This window comes from Hippopotamus amphibius, chromosome 16 (assembly GCF_030028045.1).
Source record: "Hippopotamus amphibius kiboko isolate mHipAmp2 chromosome 16, mHipAmp2.hap2, whole genome shotgun sequence".
Lineage (NCBI taxonomy): Eukaryota > Metazoa > Chordata > Mammalia > Artiodactyla > Hippopotamidae > Hippopotamus > Hippopotamus amphibius.
Window position 1 is genome coordinate 12,744,972 of NC_080201.1, and position 21,218 is coordinate 12,766,189.

A 21,218-nucleotide genomic window follows, 5' to 3' on the forward strand; every position below is an offset into this window, starting at 1 on the left:
GATGACATTTATATTGGAGACTTAGGGAGTTTTGTTGTATGAAGTACTATAAAATCCTCGAGGATCATCAGAGATGCTTTTTAAAAGAATTCAGATATTAGCATGGTGACAGACTAAAAGTACTGAGATACCCAGACCAAGACAGGACCATGAAAGTTTGCTTTTACTTGGGCTACATATGGGTTTTCCCAGAAAATGACAGCATCACTGTCACCATCTGGTTCTCTTGGTTCATTTGGAAGCAAAAATGTAAGAATCATGACAACAGAAACTCCAACTGGCTGCTCAGTCTTCTTAGGTTCTTGCCAATACCCAGCTTCCAAGTGCCCCTCCTCCATGGCCACCAGCACCACAGCTTCCTTTAGTCACAGGGACTCAGAGACAGGCCTCCCCCTTTTGGTAACTGCTCTCCCCACTCTTCCGGGAGGCAAGCGTGCATTCGATCTACGTGCGGGCCTGGCCTCTCGGGCCTCACCCCACGTGACGTCAGAGCCAGCCGGGGCCGTGTGATTTTCCCGGTACGTTCCATTTCCTGCTGCCTTTGCCTCTTTCCTCCTTCCATTTGACCTTGAGCCCATGTGGGCTCTCCTCTGCCAGTGCCGCCCCACGTGTGGCCACTGACCCACACCTGGGAGTTCCTGAAGGGCTCCCTCACGCTCTGCTGCCTTTCTTTCTTGTAGGCACGTGGGCCCAGATGCCCAGCCTGTGGCCCACAAGCTCTGCAGAGTTACCAGAGAGAGAGGCAGGTGGTGTAGTCATCGGGCGTGACCCAGTGAGCCTGCCAGGTCCCCTGGGCGCCACCCTGTGACTCTTTGCCTGACACCTGCCCAGAGGCTGGCAGGGATCTCCTGATCCAGGGCATTCCCACTTGCTGCTCTCATTTCCCTCTAGTCTCTCTACCACCTTCTTTTCTCCCCCAGATCTTTCTGCCTCTTGTTTTTATGGGTATTTTTTTTTTTTAAGGGAGAAGAAAAGTGCAGAGAATAAGACCACCTACATCAGTGTCTACCCATTTTTGAGTGCACCCAGTGCCCTTGATTTGCAGCCACCTGCCCCGCCACGGTGCTCCCACCGCTCCTGGCTGCCTCATCGTGGGGCGGCTGGGGGCTCTCTTCCCTCGCCCGCTGTGGGTAATCCCCTTGTGTCTTCTCTCCCCAGGGTTCTGTGGAGAATGGGGCTGTGGCCTCTGCAAACACTCAGAAGACAGACCCTGCGATGGAGCCAAAGCTCAAAGCGGTGGACTGGGACAAGGTAGCGGGCACAGGACAGGGTGGGGTGATGGCAGGGCTGCTGGGGCCGAGGAGAGGGTGTGAGGAGCCACAGGCTGTGATTACTCATGATGTTTGCCCGGGGAAGATGAGGACTGCGGAGCAGGTGCCCACAGCTCACAGGCATGACCTGGGGCAGCAAACCAGGGGCAAGGTTGTGGTGGGTCCCGGAAAACGACCCACGAGATCTGTGCAGAGCCAAGCTCCAAAGACCCCAGAGGGAGGTCTCCCACGGGGACTCCAGAAGCTGACAAGGGCATGATGACAGGGTCAGGAGGCCCAGACACGCCCAGCTTGACCAGTGCACAAGGCAGAGCTGCCCCAGGTGCCAGCAACCACTCACAGGAGTCACCGGTGTGGGAGCCTACTGAGGCTGGCAGGGACAGGGACAGGGCTGGCCCCAAGGACCTATGTGTAGCGTGTGGCTGCAAAGCCTGACGACAAACCTCTCTTGGTGCTCGGAGACCAGCATCTTGCTGTGATTAAGCCCACCCATTTGCTGGTTAGGGCAGTCCTGGAGGAGCTGGGTGGTCACAGGTGTCAGTGGAGCCGAGAAGGGGAGGGGTAGCATTCCCTGGGGGCTCTGGAGGGAACCAGACCTGGGTGTCATTTCCCTCCACTCTGGGTCAGGGGACTTTCTCAATGTTGGAAAGAAAATACAGAGAGCTGAGCAGGCCTGGGGTGGGGTGGCAAGAAAGAATTGTCCTAGAAGGGAGGGGACTGTCACATGAGCCTGGTGGGGACGGGCAGATCACCACCCCTGCTCTGAGGAGGGGTCCTCCCAGTTTTCCTGGGCTGCCCTCAGCACAAGACAGAGGGATCAGGCCCCCCAGGCCTGTTCCGCCATCCCCCTGCCCCCACCCAAGGGGAAGAGAGGCCTCCCCTCCCCCTCCTCTCCCAGGCTCCTTGCCAGCACATCCAGGTCACACCTGACTCACCTTCCCCACCTCTGTCATTCTCTTCTTCACACACATTTTCTCTCCTCCTCCTCTCCCTCTTCCTGTGTCCCTGGGCTGAGAGAGGACGGCAAGGGCTGGCCCAAGAGAGGGTGTGGAAACCCACTAGCAACAGGGGGTCAGCTTCGTGCCTCCCCAAGGCCCTGAGAAGACCTGGCACGAGGAGCTCGCTTCCCAGGGAGAGAGCAGTGCTTTCCTTGCTTTTTTTTCCCCCCCTTTTTTATTCATCTACCACGTAGCCAATCCCAGTCCCTTTGGGGAGACTGGGAGACCCCCATCTGTTTATGACCCAGGCCAGGGTCTTGACCTTGAGGAGCTCTAGAGAGGCCAAGAGGGCAGCAGCTTTGTCTCAGCTGGGGGTACCTGGACCTGGGGTGGACCTGCCAAAGTTAACCCTTCATGTTTTGCAGTCTCGGGAAGCCCCTGTAGGTGCTGCTAAGGAAGGGAGTCTTGGCTCCCATGGCCCAGTCTTCCTGGCCCTAGAAGCTGGGAGACAGAGTCGGCCATGCTGGGAAGAGTGAGGGGAAAGTGGGATGGGGTTGCTGGGGCAGAGGGCAGAAGGTTCTGAAAAGACGGTAGAAAGGGCCAGGAAGTAACCCTGGGGGGGCCGTGCTCTACTCACAGGGGCAGCATCGTATGACTTTTGAGCTCTGCATGGGATTTTATTGGAACAATTTCTGAATCATACCTTCCATCACCTGTTGGGCAGGACCCAAGTTTCCTTGTGGGACAAGAAACCAGGTTGTCGCTCCTTACCCCACACTATGCCCTACCTGTCTCTCCCTGTTTCCTGGAAGCCAGCGCGGAGCCTACCCCAGCAGAGGTAGCTGGAGTGCCCCCTGCTCCTGGCTTCTGGGCACACCTGTCCCACTGCCTCTTTTGCTGCTTCACTGTGTCCTTGGCAGGGTTTTCCATTGGGGGGCCAGCCTCTGGGGAACCAGACTGAACTAGTGTGATTTGAGGGGTTTACAGAACCCCCCCCCCCCCCCCCCCCCCGCCAGATCTCCCTGGACAACGGATTTAGCACTGAATTAACTCTTCTTTTATTGAGCTCTTACCCTGTGTTTAAGAGCTTTAGGCTAAGCACATTAATGATATCTTTTATCAACAACATAAGGAGATAATGATCCTGATTAAACTAATGAGGAAGCGCTTCAGCCCAAGGTCAAAGTCACTCTGCTCGTTAGCTTAGGGGGCTTACAGCTGAGCCTCCTGCCGTGCCCCCCCACCATGTGTCCTGGAACCCTTCCACCCTGGTGGCTGGCCAAGAATAAGACCCTGAGGCCTGTGACTGGGAGAGGGGGTGGCAGAAGGAAGGGAAGAGGCTGAGCAGATACTCAGGGAGGTGTCTTCAAAGCTTGGCCACCTCCTCTCCCCACCCAGCCCCAGGCTAAGCCAGACTCCAGAAGAACGTGCTTCCCTCAGGCTCCTGGAGGCTGCAGCAGGTGTGGGCCACTCTCTTCCTCTAAGAGACAGAGTTGTCCAGCCAGGCGTGTCACAAAGCAAAATGCAGCTCCCCAACCTCCCTGCCCCCGACACACACACACACACACACACACACACACACACACACACACACCCCTTGGCATCAGGGGCTGCCTGGCAAAGATGTTGATATTGGCCACGACCCCCAGATAAGTCACTGAGAACTTGGGCAAGTAGCACCTGGATCAGAATGAGGGCCCCTCGGGCAGCTGCCCCTGGGCAGAGCCGGCCTCGACACCATGGGTGCCGGCTTCCTTCCCAGGACTCTACCTCCCGGTCACCTGGGGCCCCCTTGAGCCTCTTTTCTCCCCCTTGGCCTGCCCCAGAGTAGGGGTCCAGAGGGTCTGGCTGCAGAGGGACCCATGGGGGCGTCCCTAGGACTGTCCTCCTGGCCCACAGCCCCTCGAGTTTCCTCCCTGCTCGTCCCCTTGCCTGGAGCTCTGGGCCCCTCTTCTGAAGAGCTCAGCTGTGCTCAAGAAATACCCTCTGGGGAGACACCAGGCAGGCATGCTGGGCACTGCCCTCCTTGTCCCTGCGGGGGCAGTGGACAGGCAGGCTGGGGGGCAGGAGGTGCTACCGGGTGACCACAGGCAGTTCCAGTCTGTTTCTCTCTCAACAAGTAGGAGGAAATTACTCTTAATTACTCCTGCCCCGGACGGTGTGGGGTTATCGGGAGGGTCTGGGAGGACCTACAAATGGGTATCAGAAAGCAAGCTGCCAGTGAAAGACCACCCGGCCTGGCCTTGGGCTGGGCGCCGGGGCAGGACTGCCGTGGTGCCAGCTTTCTGCACAGCACAGCATCCTTCCTCTCTCCCTGGGCCTCGGCCCCTTCGCCCCCTGCTCCCTGTCACTCTCATCTCCTGGACCCTCGCAGTGGGGAGCCTGAGGCCACCTCCCCTGGGTGCGCGGAGGTAATAGGGCACGGGCGGAGGAGGCAGGACAGGCCCTCCAGCTGGGAGACCCCAGTTAGACGTCACAGGATGGGCCCGCGCTCACCCCTGCAAGGCCACCAAGAGCCCCCACGGACCGCCGCACTAGACACCACTGCTGGGTCCCTCCCAGACTGTGCCAGAGAATGCGCTGCTGTGGGCGTCCCGAGCCAGCTGAGAACGGGCCTCCTGGTCCCGTGGTTAGGACCGCGGGCTCCGGAGCTGGGCGGCCCGGGCGCACGCCCCGCAGCTGAGCGTGTAGCCTGACTCCTCACTTGTCAAATGAGCTCATCAAAGGCTCCATCTCGCAAAATTCTGGTTTCGAAGAATAAGGGACCTGCAGTCTGAGCCCAGGGGCCTGTGACGAGGATGCAGAAAGAGTGGCCGGAATTCTTGTCCTCCCCTTCCCCCCCCCCCCCCCCCCCCCCCGCCCCGTCCAAGCTCCTGCTGGTTGGAAGCCCATCCCCCGCCTCCCTGGCCCAGAAAGCGGCCCTGGAGCTGTGAGCTCGGGGTTTGGGTGCACATTTCTTGAAACAATCGCCTCAGCTCATTGCCGCGGTGGTGGGAGGAGCTGCTGACCCACAGCCGCTGCCCCTCGCCCCATCCGGGGACGAGCAGATGCCCCCTCCTGAGCTGGGGCTGCCCTAGCCACCTGCCCCCCCCCTCCCCCGTGCTGCGCAGGAGGCGGGGCCTCTGGAGGAGGCGCGAGGCAAGAAACGGGGCCCCCTCCCCACCCTGGCAGCGCCCTTCCACCCACCCTTTGGGCAGCAGGCTGCCCTTTTCCCCTGCCGGCCCTGCTCCAGCTGCATTCCTGGCATAGCCCGGAGACTCCCTCCCCCGCCCTCCCTTTGGGGCCGGGGTAGAGCTGTGTGGGGGAGGGGCACGGGACACAAGGTGCTTGGGCCCAACTCGCCCCGCCTTGTGCGTGTGCTTCCTGGGACCTGGCCTGTTGCTCTGGGTCTTCGAGTTCACCCAAGCCCCAGCGCCCTCCACCCCCACACCCCAACAAGTGCACTCAAGAGCAGTTTCTGGGCACATCCTCACCCTCACCCATGCAGTCTAGCTAAAAGCTGGGTGACCCTGAGTGAATCACTTGCCCTCTCTGAGCATCAGGTTCCACAGCTGTAAAAGGAGGATCTGCTATTATGAGGGTAGCAACGGAAGCCCCCAGATGCCTGGGAACTGGAGGCGTGATTAATGGCCTGTTCCTCCCTCCTTCCGAGGCCGGCACACCTTTGCTGAAGCCTTCCCTGTGTCCTCTGAGCCTTAGGAAGTAGGGGTGGCAAGGGGCCAGGAGCAGGCACCAGCTTTGGAGGAAGAGAGCCATTTATGTGGGAGGGTTAAAGGGCCAAGGGGTCCTGGCCCGGTAGAGTAGGAAGTGAAATTTATCCTGAGTCCCTTCCCACCTCATTGGGAAGCTGTCATCTCTTGCCACCCTCCCTTCTCAGCCACTTGCCACATTGGGAATGACCTGCGAGTGAGAGGTGTTGAATGTATTAGTTCCCACCTGAGACTTTCTCATCAGGGAGCAGGACGGGAAGAGAATTGAGAAGAGACGCCCTGTGCGTGCATGTACTGTCTAACCAGGGTGGACCCCACGGTGAACATCCCAGCTCCTGGGAAATTGTGTGGAGGATGCTACGAGCTGGGGGGAGGCAGGAGGGGAGGCTCCCACTACAGGACCAACCAACCCCATCTCAAGAGTCACCTAACCCCTCTGGGCCTCAGTGTCCTCCTTCTCAGAGTGGGGAGGAAGTCAGCCAACCTGAATTTTCTACACTTAATGTGGAAGGCTCGCTCTACTGCCCCTGGAATAGCAGGACTGCCAGCAGTGGGAGTGCAGGTTCAGCCTTTGAGGACTGAGGGGGATGTTTGCAGAGAGGAAAGTGAGCCTTCTTGGGATTCCTCCAGGGTGGTCCTTCAGCCCTCAGGGTGAAGAGGCCCTTCCTGGGCATCAAGGAGGGCTACCTTGCAGAAATGCATGGTGGCCTAGACCCAGAGCCCAGGTTCAAGGCCCTTCAGGCCCAGCAAGCAGGTCAGAGGACCCTTGGGACCAACTCAAGACAGCAAGGCCGCCATTTGTACAGTGGCCAGTGCCCACTGGTCTACCCAGGGAAGAACCCAAGTCATGTCCAAGATACAGCGGGCAACAGGACATCAGATGAAAGACTGCTGTGTTTGGGGGGAGGGGCTGGCTCTGTTTCCATCACACCTATAAACAAGCAGCTCTTCAGCCATCTGGCTCCAGCTCTCCATACATTCTCTGTCTCTGTTCTGTTCCCTTCACAACAGGGTGTTAGATTCAGGCTGGAATCCCTGCTTGGTGCTCACCTAGACATTTCTTCCTGGGTCTCAACTGAATTAAGCTTATAAATCCCATGCTGTTTTCTGCTTGCTTTACAAAATAAGGGCAAAACGGATCAACACAAAAAATTTGCCCAAACCACTGCTTGGCTGAGAGAGAGGCCTACCTGTTCACATCCCTGTGCCACAGCTGGAAACATTCCTTGTCTAAGGTACCTAAGTCTGAATTAAGTGTTGTGTGTAACATGCAAAAGTGGAACATATAAACACCGGGGGTTTCACTTGAGATAGATGGTGATAAGCTAAGGAAGCATATTATCATCCTTAGAGCAGCAACTGAGAAAAATACAAAAAGGCATAGCTAAAATACCAGTAGAGCAGATAATATAGAATTCTTTAATGCAAACAAGTCAAGAAGGGAAGAGCAGAGGAGACAAACAGCAAATAGCAAGACAACATTAAATGTAAATGGACTGAATACTCCAACTGAAAGGCAGAGAGTGTCTGACTAGATAGAAAAGCAAGACCCAACTATACAGTGTATGCAAGAGATGCACTTAAATGTAAAGACACGTGCAGGGTGAAAGTAAAAGGGTGGGGAAAGACCACGCAAACACTAGGCATAAGGAAGGACAAGGAGTATTACCAGGGACTATTTCCCAATGATGAAGGGGCCAATTTATCAGAAAGTCTTAACTGGGCAGCCCTGGGCAAGTTACTCACCTTCCATTTCTGCATCTGCAAATGACAACAATAACACTACCCGCCTAGTTAGAGGTATGGTGGAGATTAAAGGATTTAACTCACGCAGAGTGTTTACAACCATGCCTAGCACATAACCCAGTGCTCTGTGACTCTCAGCCCTCAGTGTTGTTGTAACTGGGACAAAGCCTCAGGCTCTCACTGTGATCCTGGCTGAGGTGGGGCTCTGCAGGCTGTTGCAAGATGAAATATAAACACAGGCCACTAGCTTCTTCCTCCAGTTCTCTTTCCTGGTGGTGCAAGAATGTGTGTGTGTGTATGTCTGTGTGTGTGTGTCTGTGTGTCTGTCTGTCTGTGTGTGTCTGTGTGTGTGTGTGTGTCTGTGTCTGTCTGTCTGTCTGTGTGTCTGTCTGTCTGTCTGTGTGTGTGGTGACCTGAGGCAGAGGAATGAGCTGGCCCACACCCAGTAATTCATTTGCTGCTAGACCCAAAGGCTGTCGAGGAGACACGGGGACGGGGCCAGGAGGAGCACAACAAACAGGCCGCGTTTGGATGCCTGCCTGGTTTAACTGGTGCTGGCTGGGACGGCTCCGGGCTGACCTGGGCCATCTTCCAGCCTGAGAACCTTGAAGGCAGCCAGCACCTGCGACCTGCCAAGTTCACATGGCAGAAACCGCAACTATCTTTGGGCCTTTCCCTCTGGTCGCTGGCACAGAGAGAGGGCTCGGTCACCTTCCCCACTGGCCCTGTGACCCCCAGCCTCCTGCGCCAAGGCTGTAATGGCAAGGCTAACTTCACCTCTGGCGGGGCTGGGAGCCCTGCTGGGGTCGAGCCAGCTTTGGCGTGGAGGCCTGTGCAGGGATGAGGGTCCAGCCGGGGCTGAGGGCAGGTGGGTTTCTGAATCGCTACTGATTCTTCCTCCCAGGCTTCAGTGCTCTTCCTCCACATGCATCTCTTGCTCCTCTCCATTCCTTTCCTGACACCGCCTCCCTTGCACCTGCAGTGGCCTAACTCCCTGCATTGGAGATTCACTGACACCCACTGACGCTGTGCACATTGCACCCTCCCTCCTATTGTGGGTGGTGGGTCCAGGCACACCCGGCTTTACGGGCAAGAGAGCGAGAGGCTCTGAGAGGGAAAGACATTTGCCCAGGATGCCATGGCTGATAAATGGCAGTCGGGCTTTGAAGGTGTTCGCCGAACTCCAAGGTCATTTTTCTTTACTGATTTTGATCTAGATTAATCGTCAATATACCAACTCATCAGAAATCTTCAAGGGCTTCCCATTGCCTAGAGCTGCAGCCTCCAAACTTTTTTGACTTTGCATCCCTATTAAGTAAAACATTTTGAGCTCATTTTCCAATATATGTCCATTTTAATTATCTACAAATTATTTGCATAAGCTAATGTACTCTTGTATTATGTGCACTAGAAAATATTCAAATATACTTTATATATGAAATAAATATATCAAAAATAGTCTCTAATATTTTCTCCCCACCTCTGGGGATCAGCCTGTGAGTACCCCTGAGATTCACATACATCCCCACCTTGGAGACAGCTGGCCTGGAAGATGAAGTGACAACTCCTGGGCCTGATGCTGGGTGTTCTGTCATCTAAAGCCCTCAGCAAATTTCTTTCTACTGCCCCACAGACCAATGTCAAGGAACCAAATGGGCCACAGTCGTTCTCAACTCCACATCTATGCCCATACTCCCTCCCCACCTCCTTTCTCCTCTCCCCCTTCCCAAGTCTTCCATATTGTATGAGCTCCAACCCAAACCCCAGATTCTGTGCAAGGCCCTCCTCTCCTACCCCAGACCTGGGCATTTGTACCAATCATTCTGACTCCTTACCTCAGCCTGCCTGCATCACCATTAAATTACCTTGCCTGGCATGTCTCACCTTGTTGAGTACTTTATGCAAGTACCATTATTATTCCATTTCATAGCTAGGGAAACTGAGGTCAAGTAATTTTTGCTAAGGTCACACAGTAAATGATAGAGCCTGACTCTAGAGACTGAACTCTGCTTCAGCACTAAGCAATGTGAAGCAAAGGTGGTCTATTACATTGTTGTTTATTCTTCCCAGCAACTAACAGAAATATGGATATATATCAAGCAAAGTGCTGAATTAATGATTGTTTGAATGGGTGAAAGAATGAATTGCACAGGCCACCACTAAGAAGAAAGCCCTTGGTGGAGGAAATAGGGCCTACTTGATTCCTAGCACAGAATATATTGGATCCTGTACCTAAGGAATCCTAGTTAAGACTTCGAGCTTCAGGCATGGCTGAATCTGGGCACTCAGATGTCATCACCAGGATTCAGTGTCTCCAGCTCCTGGCTTGGCTATCCTCTGTGTTGATTTAGTCCTCAGGCAGGCTCCACTGGCAACTCCAGGGTCATGCCCTGCCAACCTAGTAATCCCAGCAAGAGGAGAGGGTGTCTGATGGCTCATTGCACCAGCTGAGGTGGGGCTGGGGATTGGGATGCTGTAACCAGGAGATGGGAGAATGAATGTGCACAGATGTGAATCTCAAGTGTCCACTTGACTTTCTCTTGCAGGACCTGGTAGACTGGCGGAGGCCCCTACTGTGGCAGGTAGGCCACTTGGGAGAGAAGTACGATGAGTGGGTCCACCAGCCAGTGACCAGGCCCATCCGCCTCTTCCACTCAGACCTCATCGAGGCCCTCAGCAAGACTGTCTGGTGAGCCCTGCTCTGGGGTCATGGTGGGCTTTCCCCCTCTTCTGATGGTGCCAGCCAAATGCAAAGGGGAAGGGCTAATTGCATCGCTCCCTGGAGCCCAGAGCTGTACTGTAAGCTCTTGGCAATAGTGGAACATACCATAGGCGTAATCCATTCCTATGCATGGTTTTGTCCACTGAGTGACAACCCAACATGCAGCCAGAAACCACTTTGAATGTCACTCCTCTTCTATTCCAGACTCCTGTGAGGAGTTTCTAGCCTCCCCTGCCCGTGGGAGACTACTTTGCCTGTAATTAGCTCCTCTGCCACAAGAGGTCCGCACCTATCCAGCTGCACTGTCAGTAACCACAGGGACTCTTTTTTTTCCTGCCAGTAACTCATCTCAGAGACTGAGGCTGGTAGACTCACAGCTTCTCTCTTCTTTTCTCCTCCTCCCCTCCCCACCCACCACAGCAGTGTCCCTTTGACCACAGGTCTCCATATGCTTTCTGCACATGCTTTGGTATCATTTCATCCTCCCTCTAGTTGAGAGGTGTGTCTCTAGGGAAGCTGGACCCTCTCCAGCTTCTGTGCATGTATCTCTCTCTTACCCTGATGGCCTTCCTGCAGGTACAGCGTCCCCATCATCTGGGTTCCCCTGATGCTGTACCTCAGTTGGTTCTACTACCGAGCCCTGGCCCAGGGCAACGTCCGACTCTTCACGTCCTTCACCACAGGTAATGTCGGGTCCTTCCTGAATTGTTCCCATGGTTCCTGGAGGCGGAAGACCTTGGTGCTTTCCCTCGTCCTGAGTTTCTGAGAACAGAGGACCTTAAACCACATTGCAGACATTTTAAAATGAGTTCTATCTGTAGAAATATTCTTCCTAAAGAAATGTCAGACCTCCCACCCTCCACAAAATGGATTTTAAAAAACAACCAGCCACACAATAGCAGACACTAAATGAAATCATTTTATCAAGTGGTATAGCAATAAAGAAGGGCATTTCTCACTGAATCGAAGGACAGAAAAAGTGTGACCTGGGATTGTTTGTCAGGAAACTGAACTCATTGCACCAGGTGGCACAGCAGAGAGCTGAACTCAGAATGGTTTGCGCACAGAACACAGATTAGAACCTGCGAGAGAAAGATCCTAGTGTGTCCTAGGGTATCCCCTGGGACAAAGGCCCATCGGCAGAAGCCCTGACTCTGAGTAGCAACCCCACTAACCTCTGCTGAGCACTTATCACGTGCCTGGCACTTTCCAGGGACCATCTCATTGAACCCTCCCAATAGCCCCACGAGAAGGTACTGTCATTACACCCTTTTAGAGATAAGGAAATGGAACCTCAGGAAGTCAAGCGAGCAAGTCAGGGTCACGTGGCTAGAATGTACATGCCAGGTGCCACCCAGGTGGGCAGGGGACAGAGAGAAGGGCTGACGTGGGGTGACTTCCAAAGAGGCTGTGAGGCTGAATCTCTCAGGGCAGCCATGGGTTTGGGCCTGGCCTACTCTACCAGCCTGCCTCCCAAGTTCATCGCCTACTTAGGGCCTCCAGGTGCATGCCACCTGCCCAGGTAGTCTGTCCATCCTGGCAGAGCCTGCCTTGAGGAAGTGCTAGCTCATGCCGAGTGGCTCAGATGGAGGTCAGTTGGGGGGACAGGTGGGAGAGGGGTGCTGGGAATAGCTCAGGTGGGCTTTCCTCTCCTGATCACATCGCGTGTCCAACTGTGAGCCTCTGGCCTCTGAACCCCCACTCTGCCAGACTCAGCCTCCTTCTCTCCACTCTCCGAGGCTCTCTCCTTCCCGCCTTCCCCAGGAGGATAAGCTGAGGACTGAATGGTTTAGATGAGAGGGGCCATGGCCACAGCGCCGGGAGCCCCAGTTTTCCCACCTGGTCCAGGATGGGGCAGGGCTGAGCCAGCTGCAGGAAGTCCCCCAGAGCCCAGGTTGCTCCCGGTCCCCAAGGGTTAATGTGTGCACCCCGCAAGCCAAGGTTACCCTTTTCTGCCCACGCTGAATAGCTCAGGCACAGCACAGGGCTTGTTGCTCAGACGGCCTGCTCACTGAATCGCCCACTGTCTGCCGGGCGCTCGCCTAACAATCACCAACAGTGGCAGGGCCGCCAGGGCTGGAGCCGGAGGGGGAAGGGGATGCCAGAGCTTTGGCTCAGGTCCCTCTGCAGGATTCCTCCAGAGATGCCACTCGGTACCAGCTCCGGCCTGATGGGCCGACAGGGGTGATGCTGGGGTGAGGGGGCGGGCGGAGACTTGACCTATAGGAGGGGACTCTTCTGCGAGGCGGGGAGAGCGATTTGACGGCTTGGTCAGAACCACAGGCCTCTACAGAGAGCAGAAGTGTGCTGTCTAATAAAGGTCTAGTGTAGGGGGTTAGTGGGCCTGTGACCATGCTGCCAGCGACGGTGGCATGAGAGCCACACACGCCTCTCTCACCCCCAGCTCGTCAGGCAAGGCACAGGCCACAGGCAGAAAGAAACAGAGCCACAAAGCAAAGCAAGTGGAGACTCAGCAGGGTCCCAGCGCAGCTGCTGGACAAAGGGTGCACTGGAGTAAATGCAGAAGACTCAGGGTGCCAAGGAGCAGTGGAAGCTGCACGGAGACCCCAGGGCAAGGCTGAAATTCCTAGGTGCGTGTGTGAAAATGCTTTGGAAAGCAGAGGGCTCTGCACATCTAGGCTGGCCCCCAGTGCAGTTCCCGGAGGCACATTAGAGTGAGCGCAGAGCAGCGTCCTAGACAAGGATTCAGGCCTCTAATGGAAATGTGGTGGGAGCCCCAGCAAAGGTCAGGACCACAGTCTGTGGCCAGGGAATGCTTCTGTATGTCCAGTCCTTTCCCTACCGGCAGGAGAGTTAGACAGCGAGGAAGGGCTCCTGCACTCTCGGGTGGGGGGCCAGGGGAGCTGAGAGACTCCTTCACTCCCCACCAGGGACTCTCCAGAGCCCTGCAAGGAGAACCAAGAAAACGCAGTACAAGGAGGACTGTGGGTGGAATTTAGATATACTTTGACTCATTATATTTAAAAATTATAGTAGCTGCTTATTATTTATGAGGAGCATTATATTATTATGATAAGTGTTAATATACAATATATTATTCTTATATATAAGATATATACTTATCACATAATCAGGGTATATTCCCTCTGTCCTAGCAACAGCCCTTCACGATTGGTAGGATATTTTACATTACTGTTGAGAAACCATGTAGATGGTACAGAGCCAGGATCTGAACCCAGGTCTGCAAATCCAAAGCCCATGCTCCCTGTTCTTCACCAGAGTGTCCTGAAGGACGCCAGAGGTGCCCAGCCTTCCCTCAAAGTGGGCCCTGGCCAACCAGATCAGCCCAGCCAAGGCCAGATGGCCACTCGCAGGCAAGGCTGTCAGGCAAGTGTCTTGTGCCAGCTGTGGACACAGCAGGCCCCACTGATGAGAGATGTCAGACCAGCTGAACACCTGATTCAAGAGAGCCGGGCCCTTTGGGGACTGAATCTTAGCTGCATTGCGTGTTAGTTTCCAGGTGAGGCATGAAAAATCCTTCCTTAGCTTAGAGACTCATTTGGAACCATCTATCCGAATGGCCCTGGGCCTGGAATCTGGTCCAAAGAGCAGGAAGGCCACCTCTCCTCCCCACCTTCCTGGGCTCTCTCCTTCCTCAGGAGTTCCCTGTGGTCATTCACACTGGGCACAGCCCTTGAGAAGTGCTTCCTTAAACAGAACCAGGGGCTGCCTCTACTCTGCCCTTGGAAGAGCACGGGTCAAATCTCACCCGTGTCCAGCCTTCCAGAGAGCCTTGGGTTTGCCCGTGAATCTCCCACAAGTGTCTGAGCACCTGCTGTGTTAAGCACAGGAGACGGAGAACAACATAACCACTCTGCCCATAGAAAGCTCATAAGCTGGTGGGGACGAATGAGTGAAGCAGCAGCCACAGTGCAGCACGATAAAGGATGATGTGGAGGGCCTTGAACCCAGCCCAGGTCAGGGCAAAGGGCACCTGCAGAGGCTTCTCATAGGAGGAGACACGTGGGGTGAGGAAGGGAGGGAGGGAATTCCAATGAAGGAAACGACATGCGGGGGTGGGGAACGTGGGGCACCTGAGTGGTTCGGCCTGGCCCCGGTACAGGGTGAGGCAGGGATATAGCTGGCAGGGCTGGGTCTCAAGGCACCTCGAGTGCCAGGCTGGGGATTTGGACGTTGCCTGAGGAGAACCGAGGCACCAGAGGAGGGTTTTAACAGCATGTAAGGGCAGAGAGCTGGAGTAGCAAGCTGACACGGTCCCTGGGCGACAAGGCAGCGGGGGAGTCAGACCAGTGAACTGACCCAAGAGACTTTTTTTTTGACTGAGGTGAGATACATATAACATAAAATTAACCATTTTGAAGTGAACAATTCAGTGGCATTTAGTACCTTCACCATGTCGGGCAACCACCACTTCTGTCTAGATCCAAAATGTGCTCATCACCCCGAAAGGATACCCCATCCACCACTGAGCAGCTGTTCCGCTTCCCCCCTCCTCCAGCCCCAGGCAAACACCAGTCTACTTCTGTCTCTACACATTTGCCTGTTCTGGACATGCCACATACATGGACTCCTACAATATGTGATCTTTTGTGTCTGGCTGTTTTTTGTACTTTGCCAAGAGATATTAAGGAGAGGGAGCTGACAGAGCTTGGTGGTAGGTTGGACATGGGAGAGAGGAGTAAGTCGAGCCTTAGATAATGCATGGAAGTCACTGAGGTGCAGCCTGGAGTGATGGGGTGGGCAGGGAGGAAGAGGAAGATGATTGGCTTCATTTGGAAGCTGCTGACCTTGGAGGCGGGGCTCTAGACAGCTGTATGGAGATGCCCAGTAGCAAGTGGCCATCCATGGCTGGACTGGAGGCATAGATCTAGGGGGTTGACAGCTGGTGGGTGTGGCTGACATCCTAGATCAAGCAGAGAGCATGTGAAGAGGGGAGGGTCAAGGTTTTGACCCTGGGGACAGGCAGTTTCCACGATGGAACCTGAAAAGGGCATCTAGAGAAGAGGAGAAAAGCCAAGTGTCCCAGCAGGCAGGGAGTGGAGCTGTGTGTTCAAACCTTGTTGGTCCCAGTTCCTTTGAGAATCTGAAAATTTGTGGACTCGCTCCCCGGAAAGATGCACACAGACGCATCATTTGGGATACCGTGTCAGCAGGTTCACTCTGAAATCCAACTGAGGACTCCCTGGGTGTTCATAAACCTCAGGTTGGGAACTTATGCAGTTACAGATTCAAAAATAGAGTGGTGGGCTTCCTAGGTGGCGCAGTGGTTGAGAATCCGCCTGCCAATGTAGGGGACATGGGTTCGATCCCTGCTCCAGGAAGATCCCACATGCCACGGAGCAACAAGGCCCGTGTGCCACTACTATTGAGCCTGTGCTTTAGAGCCCGTGAGCCACAGCTGTTGAGCCCATGTGCTGCAACTACTGAAGCTCATGCACCTGGAGCCTGTGCTCCGCAACGGGAGAAGCCACGGCAATGAGGAGCCCGCACACCACAACGAAGAGTAGCCCCCGCTCGCCACAACTAAAGAAAGCCTGTGCACAACGAAAAAAGACCCAACACAGCCAAATAAATAAATAAATAAATAGAGTGGTCACCAATGTCATATGCCACAGCCAAGTTAGAGATGAACTGAAAAAAAATCACTTCAATCTGGCGGGAAACACATCACGAATGGCCTTCGCAGTTCTTTGTGGAAGACAGACTTTAGGGGCTTGAGCGAATGGGAAGAAGTGAAGTAGACTTGAGCCTAGCCAACCTTTTCAGCAGGCTTAAATATGAAGGGACTGTCTATGATGGAAAAGTCTTAAAGATGAGCAGAAGAGCCAGTGGAGAAGTTAAAGATGCTCAGTGTGCTTGGTTGGGATGGAGGGGCTAGAGGGGAGGCAGACTGAGGGCTGTGCACTGCCTAGTGGGGTGAGCTGGACTAGTGATGTAAGTTGTCTGTACTTCCACATCCTCACTCACTTGGGCAATGCCAGTGCTTCCCTCGCAAGTTTGGAGCGAGGTGAGATATGAAGTAATCCATGTAAAGCACTTGAACAGCATGTGGCACATAGGGACTGATCAAGACACATCTGCTGCTGCTACTACTACTATTATTATTATTACCACCATCATCCAGTGCCCAGGTACCTGGGTGCACACTTCTCTGAGGAGCAAGAACGAAGTTTCAGGGTTGGAGCACAATCAGGTGTGGTTGAAGGTGGGGGGTGAAGGAGCTGTTCTCCCCCTTCCTCTCTTCCACCCCAAGGCATCTTTTCTCTGTGAAGTAAGAGGCTGGGTGGAAGGATCGGGGGATGTTTGAGGGCAGTGGGGAGGGAGCCGAACCTGGAGACATAGAAGGATCGCCAGGAAGTGTTTGAGGTCCTGATGAGGTTGAAGGCACCCAGACCCATGGCTACACACGTCTCCTCCAAGTTCAGCAGCTTGGGTGTGGAGTGGAGAGACAGGTTCTTATGCTGATCGAGGCTTGGGAGGTCATGGGGGCAGCTGAGGTCAAAAGAGAATGGCTAGCTTTAGAAAACAGTTTGGTGGTTCCCCCCAAAGTTAAACATAGTTGCAGTAGGTTCCCCCAATTCCACCCTTAGGCATATACCCAAGACAACTGAAAACATATGTCCACATAAAAACGTGCACATGAATGTTCACAGCAGCATTCTTCATAATAGCCAAAAAGTGGAAACAACCCAGCTGTCCATCAGCTGATGAGTGGATAAACAAATGTGGTACACCCATATTAATAAGGAATATTATTCAGTCTTAAAAAGGAATGAAGTTCTGATACATGCTACAACACAGATGAACCTTGAAAATATTGTAAGTAAAGAAGCCAGTCATAGGGACTTCCTAGATAGCACAGTGGTTAAGAATCTGCCTGCCAATGCAGGGGACACAGGTTCAAGCCCTGCTCTGGGAAGATTCCACATGCCACAGAGCGACTAAGCCCGTGCGCCACAACTATTGAACCTGTGCTCTAGAGCCCATGAGCCACAACTATCGAGCCCATGTGCCAGAACTATTGAAGCCCATGTGCCTAGGTCTGGTCTCTACAACAAGAGAAGCCACTACAATGAGGAGCCTGTGCACCACAATGAAGAGTAGCCCCCGCTCACAACAACTAGAGAAAGCCCGTGTGCAGCAACGAAAACCCAACGCAGCCAATTAAAAAAAAAAAAAAAAGCCAGTCATAAAAGACCACATATTATATGATTCCATTGATTTGAAATATCCAGAATAGGCAGATGCAATAGACAGAAAGTAGATTAGGGGTTTCCTGACTCTGAGAAATGGTAGGGGTTGAAGGAAATGGGGAGTGACTGATAATGGGTAAAGGGTTTCCTTCTGAGTGAAAAAATGTTCTAAAATTGTGGTAATGTTGTACAACTTTGAGTATACTAAAAACAATGGAGTTGTACACTTTAAATGTGTGAATTGTAAGGTATGTGAGTTACATTTCAATAAAGCTGCTACTTCTTACAAAAGAAAGTATAGCCAAAGCAATAGCTTGTGGAGAAAAGAAGTAAAACTAAGAAGGTAAAGATAAACCTGAAGAAAACAGTGATGAGAGCCGAAGTCGCGGAATGGATGAAATCAAAAGAATGGATGAAGTGGAGAAGAGACATGAGAGCCGGAAGGACCGCAGGCGGTCCTCTGAGGGCTGGGCATGGGGGACCATACACGTGATGACAGTTCCAGCTCTCCAGTCTGCTGGTCTCTGAGCTGAGCATCTTCGGGTTTTTCACGTCTTCCTCAAGTGCTATGGTCTTTAGGATTGTCCATTGGGGTATCTCTCCTTGGGTTTCCCGGGCCCTCCTGGCCCCCCGGCCCCTGCTTGTTAATGGCTCCCACCAACAACCCCCCAGCTCTGCTGGCTTCCTCAGGAGCTCCCCTCCCTCTCCGCCACGCCACTGGGGGTAAGGTCACTCTCTTCTGGTGTCTTAGTCTGCTCGGGTTGCTACAACAAAACGTCACAGACAGAGTGGCTTGTAAACACCAGCAATCGATTGCTAATGATTCTGGAGGCGGGAAGTTCGAGATCAGGGTTTCAGCATGGCCAAGTGAGGGCCCTCTTGTAGGTCAAAGACTCATTGTATCCTCGAATGACAGAAAGAGGAAGAGTTCTCTTGAGCCTCTTTTATAAGGGAATTAGTCCTATTCACCTCATGACCTAATCGCCTCCTATCACCTTGGGGGTTAGGTTTTAACATATAGATTTGAGGGAACACGGTTCAGACCATAGCACCAGGTAAAGGTCCAGCGTTAGCCATAGCTGTCCCTCTTACAGTCCCTTTAAGGAAGATCTCAGATCTCTAGCCAAATCTTACCCTGATACCAAAGCCAGACAAAGACACCACAAGAAAGAAAACTACAAACCAATATCACTGATGAATATAGATGCAACAATCCTCAACAAAATACTAGAAAACTGAATCCTAGAACATATTAAAGGAGTATACACTGTGACCAAATGGGATTTGCTCCAGGAATGCAAGGGTGGTTCAACATCTGAAATCAACATACTGCACCACATTAATAGTCCTCTGTGAGGACCCCTCCTGAGCCCAACACAGACCCTCACAGCCTCCTTCCCATTTTCATTCAGAGGCCCCAATAGTGGGGCTGGACCGCATGGCTGCTGGGCAGAGGGCAGCAGCTTCCAAGGTGACGGGGCCGGGAGGCAGGACATCTGGAGCCACGAGGCACTACTGTGCCTGGGGCCAGCTGCCCTGACCTCGGCTCTCTCCTGTCCCCCTGCAGAGTACTCAGTAGCCATGCCTGAGTCCACGTTCCCGGGCCTCTTCGTGCTGGGGATGCTCCTCTGGAGCCTCGTAGAGTACCTCATCCACCGCTTCCTGTTCCACATGAAGCCCCCCAGCGACAGCTATTACCTCATCATGCTGCACTTCGTCTTGCACGGCCAGCACCACAAGGTGAGCAGGGCAGGTTCCCCACCCCGCTGGGGGCCCTGTGGCTGTCATCCACCCACGGGAGCTGCCCATCTTGCTGGGAGTCAGGTTGAGATCAAGGGGAAATCAAGGACGTGTGACTGGGTCCTAACCTGCACCAGGCGTGGACAGAGTGAGCATGCGTGTCCAACTTTAATCCTCACAACTCATTCATTCATTCATTCGACAAATGCCCCCTTAAGCACTCACTGTGCTCTGGGTACTGTTCTAGACACCATTGAACAAAACAGTCAAGAATCATTGCCCTTGTGGAGCTTCCTTCTGAAGGTGGTGCTGCAGTTCTCCCCATTCCACAGAGTGGCAGACTGAGGCTTGGGAAATAAAGGAAGTAAGGAATTCACCCAAGGTCACACCCAGATGTTGTGCCCTTTGGACTCTAGAATCTGTGCTCTCAGCCATCCACCCCCCTGGGGCTCCCCAAGAGCAACACGATGGTCCCAGCAGCTGGGGTTGGAAGCCAGGTCCACCCAGAGGAAGCTGCTTCCCCCTGCTGCTTTTCTGTCCATGCACCGTGCTGTTCTCAGCCTGTCCCAGGGTCTCTGTCCTCCCTGTCGCCTTCCTTCCTTCTTTGTCCAGGAGCTGTTCTGGCACACAGCCCCACAGGTCCTGTGGCTCCCGCTCAGAGGGGAGGGAGGCCCACGTCAGTATATGACTCTTTCTCTGTCGCCTGATTTCTCTCTCTCTCTCCTCTTTCAGCCCAGAGAGGGTCTCTCTCTTCTCAGAATACTCACACAGTCTAAAATCTTACCTGTCTGCCAGGCCCTTGGCTTGTGAAGCTCTAGAGCCAAAGGCTAGGCTCTTCTGTTGTCTGGTTCACTGTGACAACACCCCCTTGGAACAAAGAAGGCCACCTGGGGTGGGGAGACCTGCCTGTTAACACTTCCAGGATCACCATCAGGCCTCATCTAGGTGCCCCGCCTGGTACTTGGGGTAGGGGTGGGGGGTCCTCTCTAGCACCTAAAAAATTCCAGAGCCAAAGCAGCCTCTTGGGCACAGAGGGACTCTGATCTGTGAGTCCCACATCACACCCACTCCTGTTTTCTTGGACAATTTTCCAGGTCCCATCCTGGCTTGGAAATTGGGGGCAGGACAGACGCTCCAGGGCTTTCAGGCTTGGTGGCCCGCCCTCCCCAAAGCCACCGAGGGTGCCAAGCCTACGCCCTCCCTGTACTGTCTGGGCTGCTCTTTGCCATCCCCCGTGGGAACGTCCCTGGGCCATAGTGCTGTGTGTGACCACAGGCAGGCCCTGGGGCCCCGGGCTGTGTCCTGACATGTGAGCCTCTCCATCCACAGGCACCCTTTGACGAGTCCCGCCTGGTCTTCCCCCCTGTGCCAGCCTCTCTGGTGATAGCTTTCTTCTACGTGTTCTTACGGCTCATCCTGCCTGAGGCAGTGGGGGGCACTGTGTTTGCAGGGGGCCTCCTGGGCTACGTCATCTACGACATGATCCACTATTACCTGCACTTCGGCTCCCCACACAAGGGCTCCTACCTGTACAACCTGAAGGCGCACCACGTCAAGCACCACTTTGCACATCAGCGGTCAGGTGAGGACGCGCTGACACCTTCCCCCTCCTTTATGTCTTTTTTGACAGCTACCACTGAGCTTCTAGCAAGGGCCAGCGCAGTTCTGGGGATACACAATCAGCAAGGCAAGCCTGGGACGCCTATCCTAGTCCCTGGTGCAGGGGGCTGTGCAGAGACAGACAAACAAGGAAACCAATAAATAGCAACGATCATTTCAGGCAGTGATTAGTGCCACAAAGAAAATAAAGCCAGTTGATGTTAGAGAGACCATGTCAGTGGGGGAGGACTCCCACACTAATAAAACACAATGTGAGTCACAGATGGGATTTTACATTTTCTAGTAGCCACATGAAC

General features: G+C 53.9%; 1 protein-coding gene across 2 annotated transcripts in view; it reads left to right on the top strand.

Moving 5' to 3' along the window:
- Positions 1 to 21,218, top strand: part of FA2H (fatty acid 2-hydroxylase) — a 50,588-nt gene that overhangs the window by 26,859 nt on the left and 2,511 nt on the right. The window contains exons 2-6 of one of the 2 annotated variants that reach the window (XM_057712229.1): positions 1,159 to 1,251; positions 10,212 to 10,354; positions 10,964 to 11,070; positions 19,130 to 19,302; positions 20,632 to 20,884. In XM_057712229.1, coding sequence (XP_057568212.1) covers positions 1,159 to 1,251; positions 10,212 to 10,354; positions 10,964 to 11,070; positions 19,130 to 19,302; positions 20,632 to 20,884 — 769 coding nt within the window. The remainder of the gene's footprint in view (positions 1 to 1,158; positions 1,252 to 10,211; positions 10,355 to 10,963; positions 11,071 to 19,129; positions 19,303 to 20,631; positions 20,885 to 21,218) is intronic. The other variant, XM_057712228.1, reaches the window with a different exon arrangement.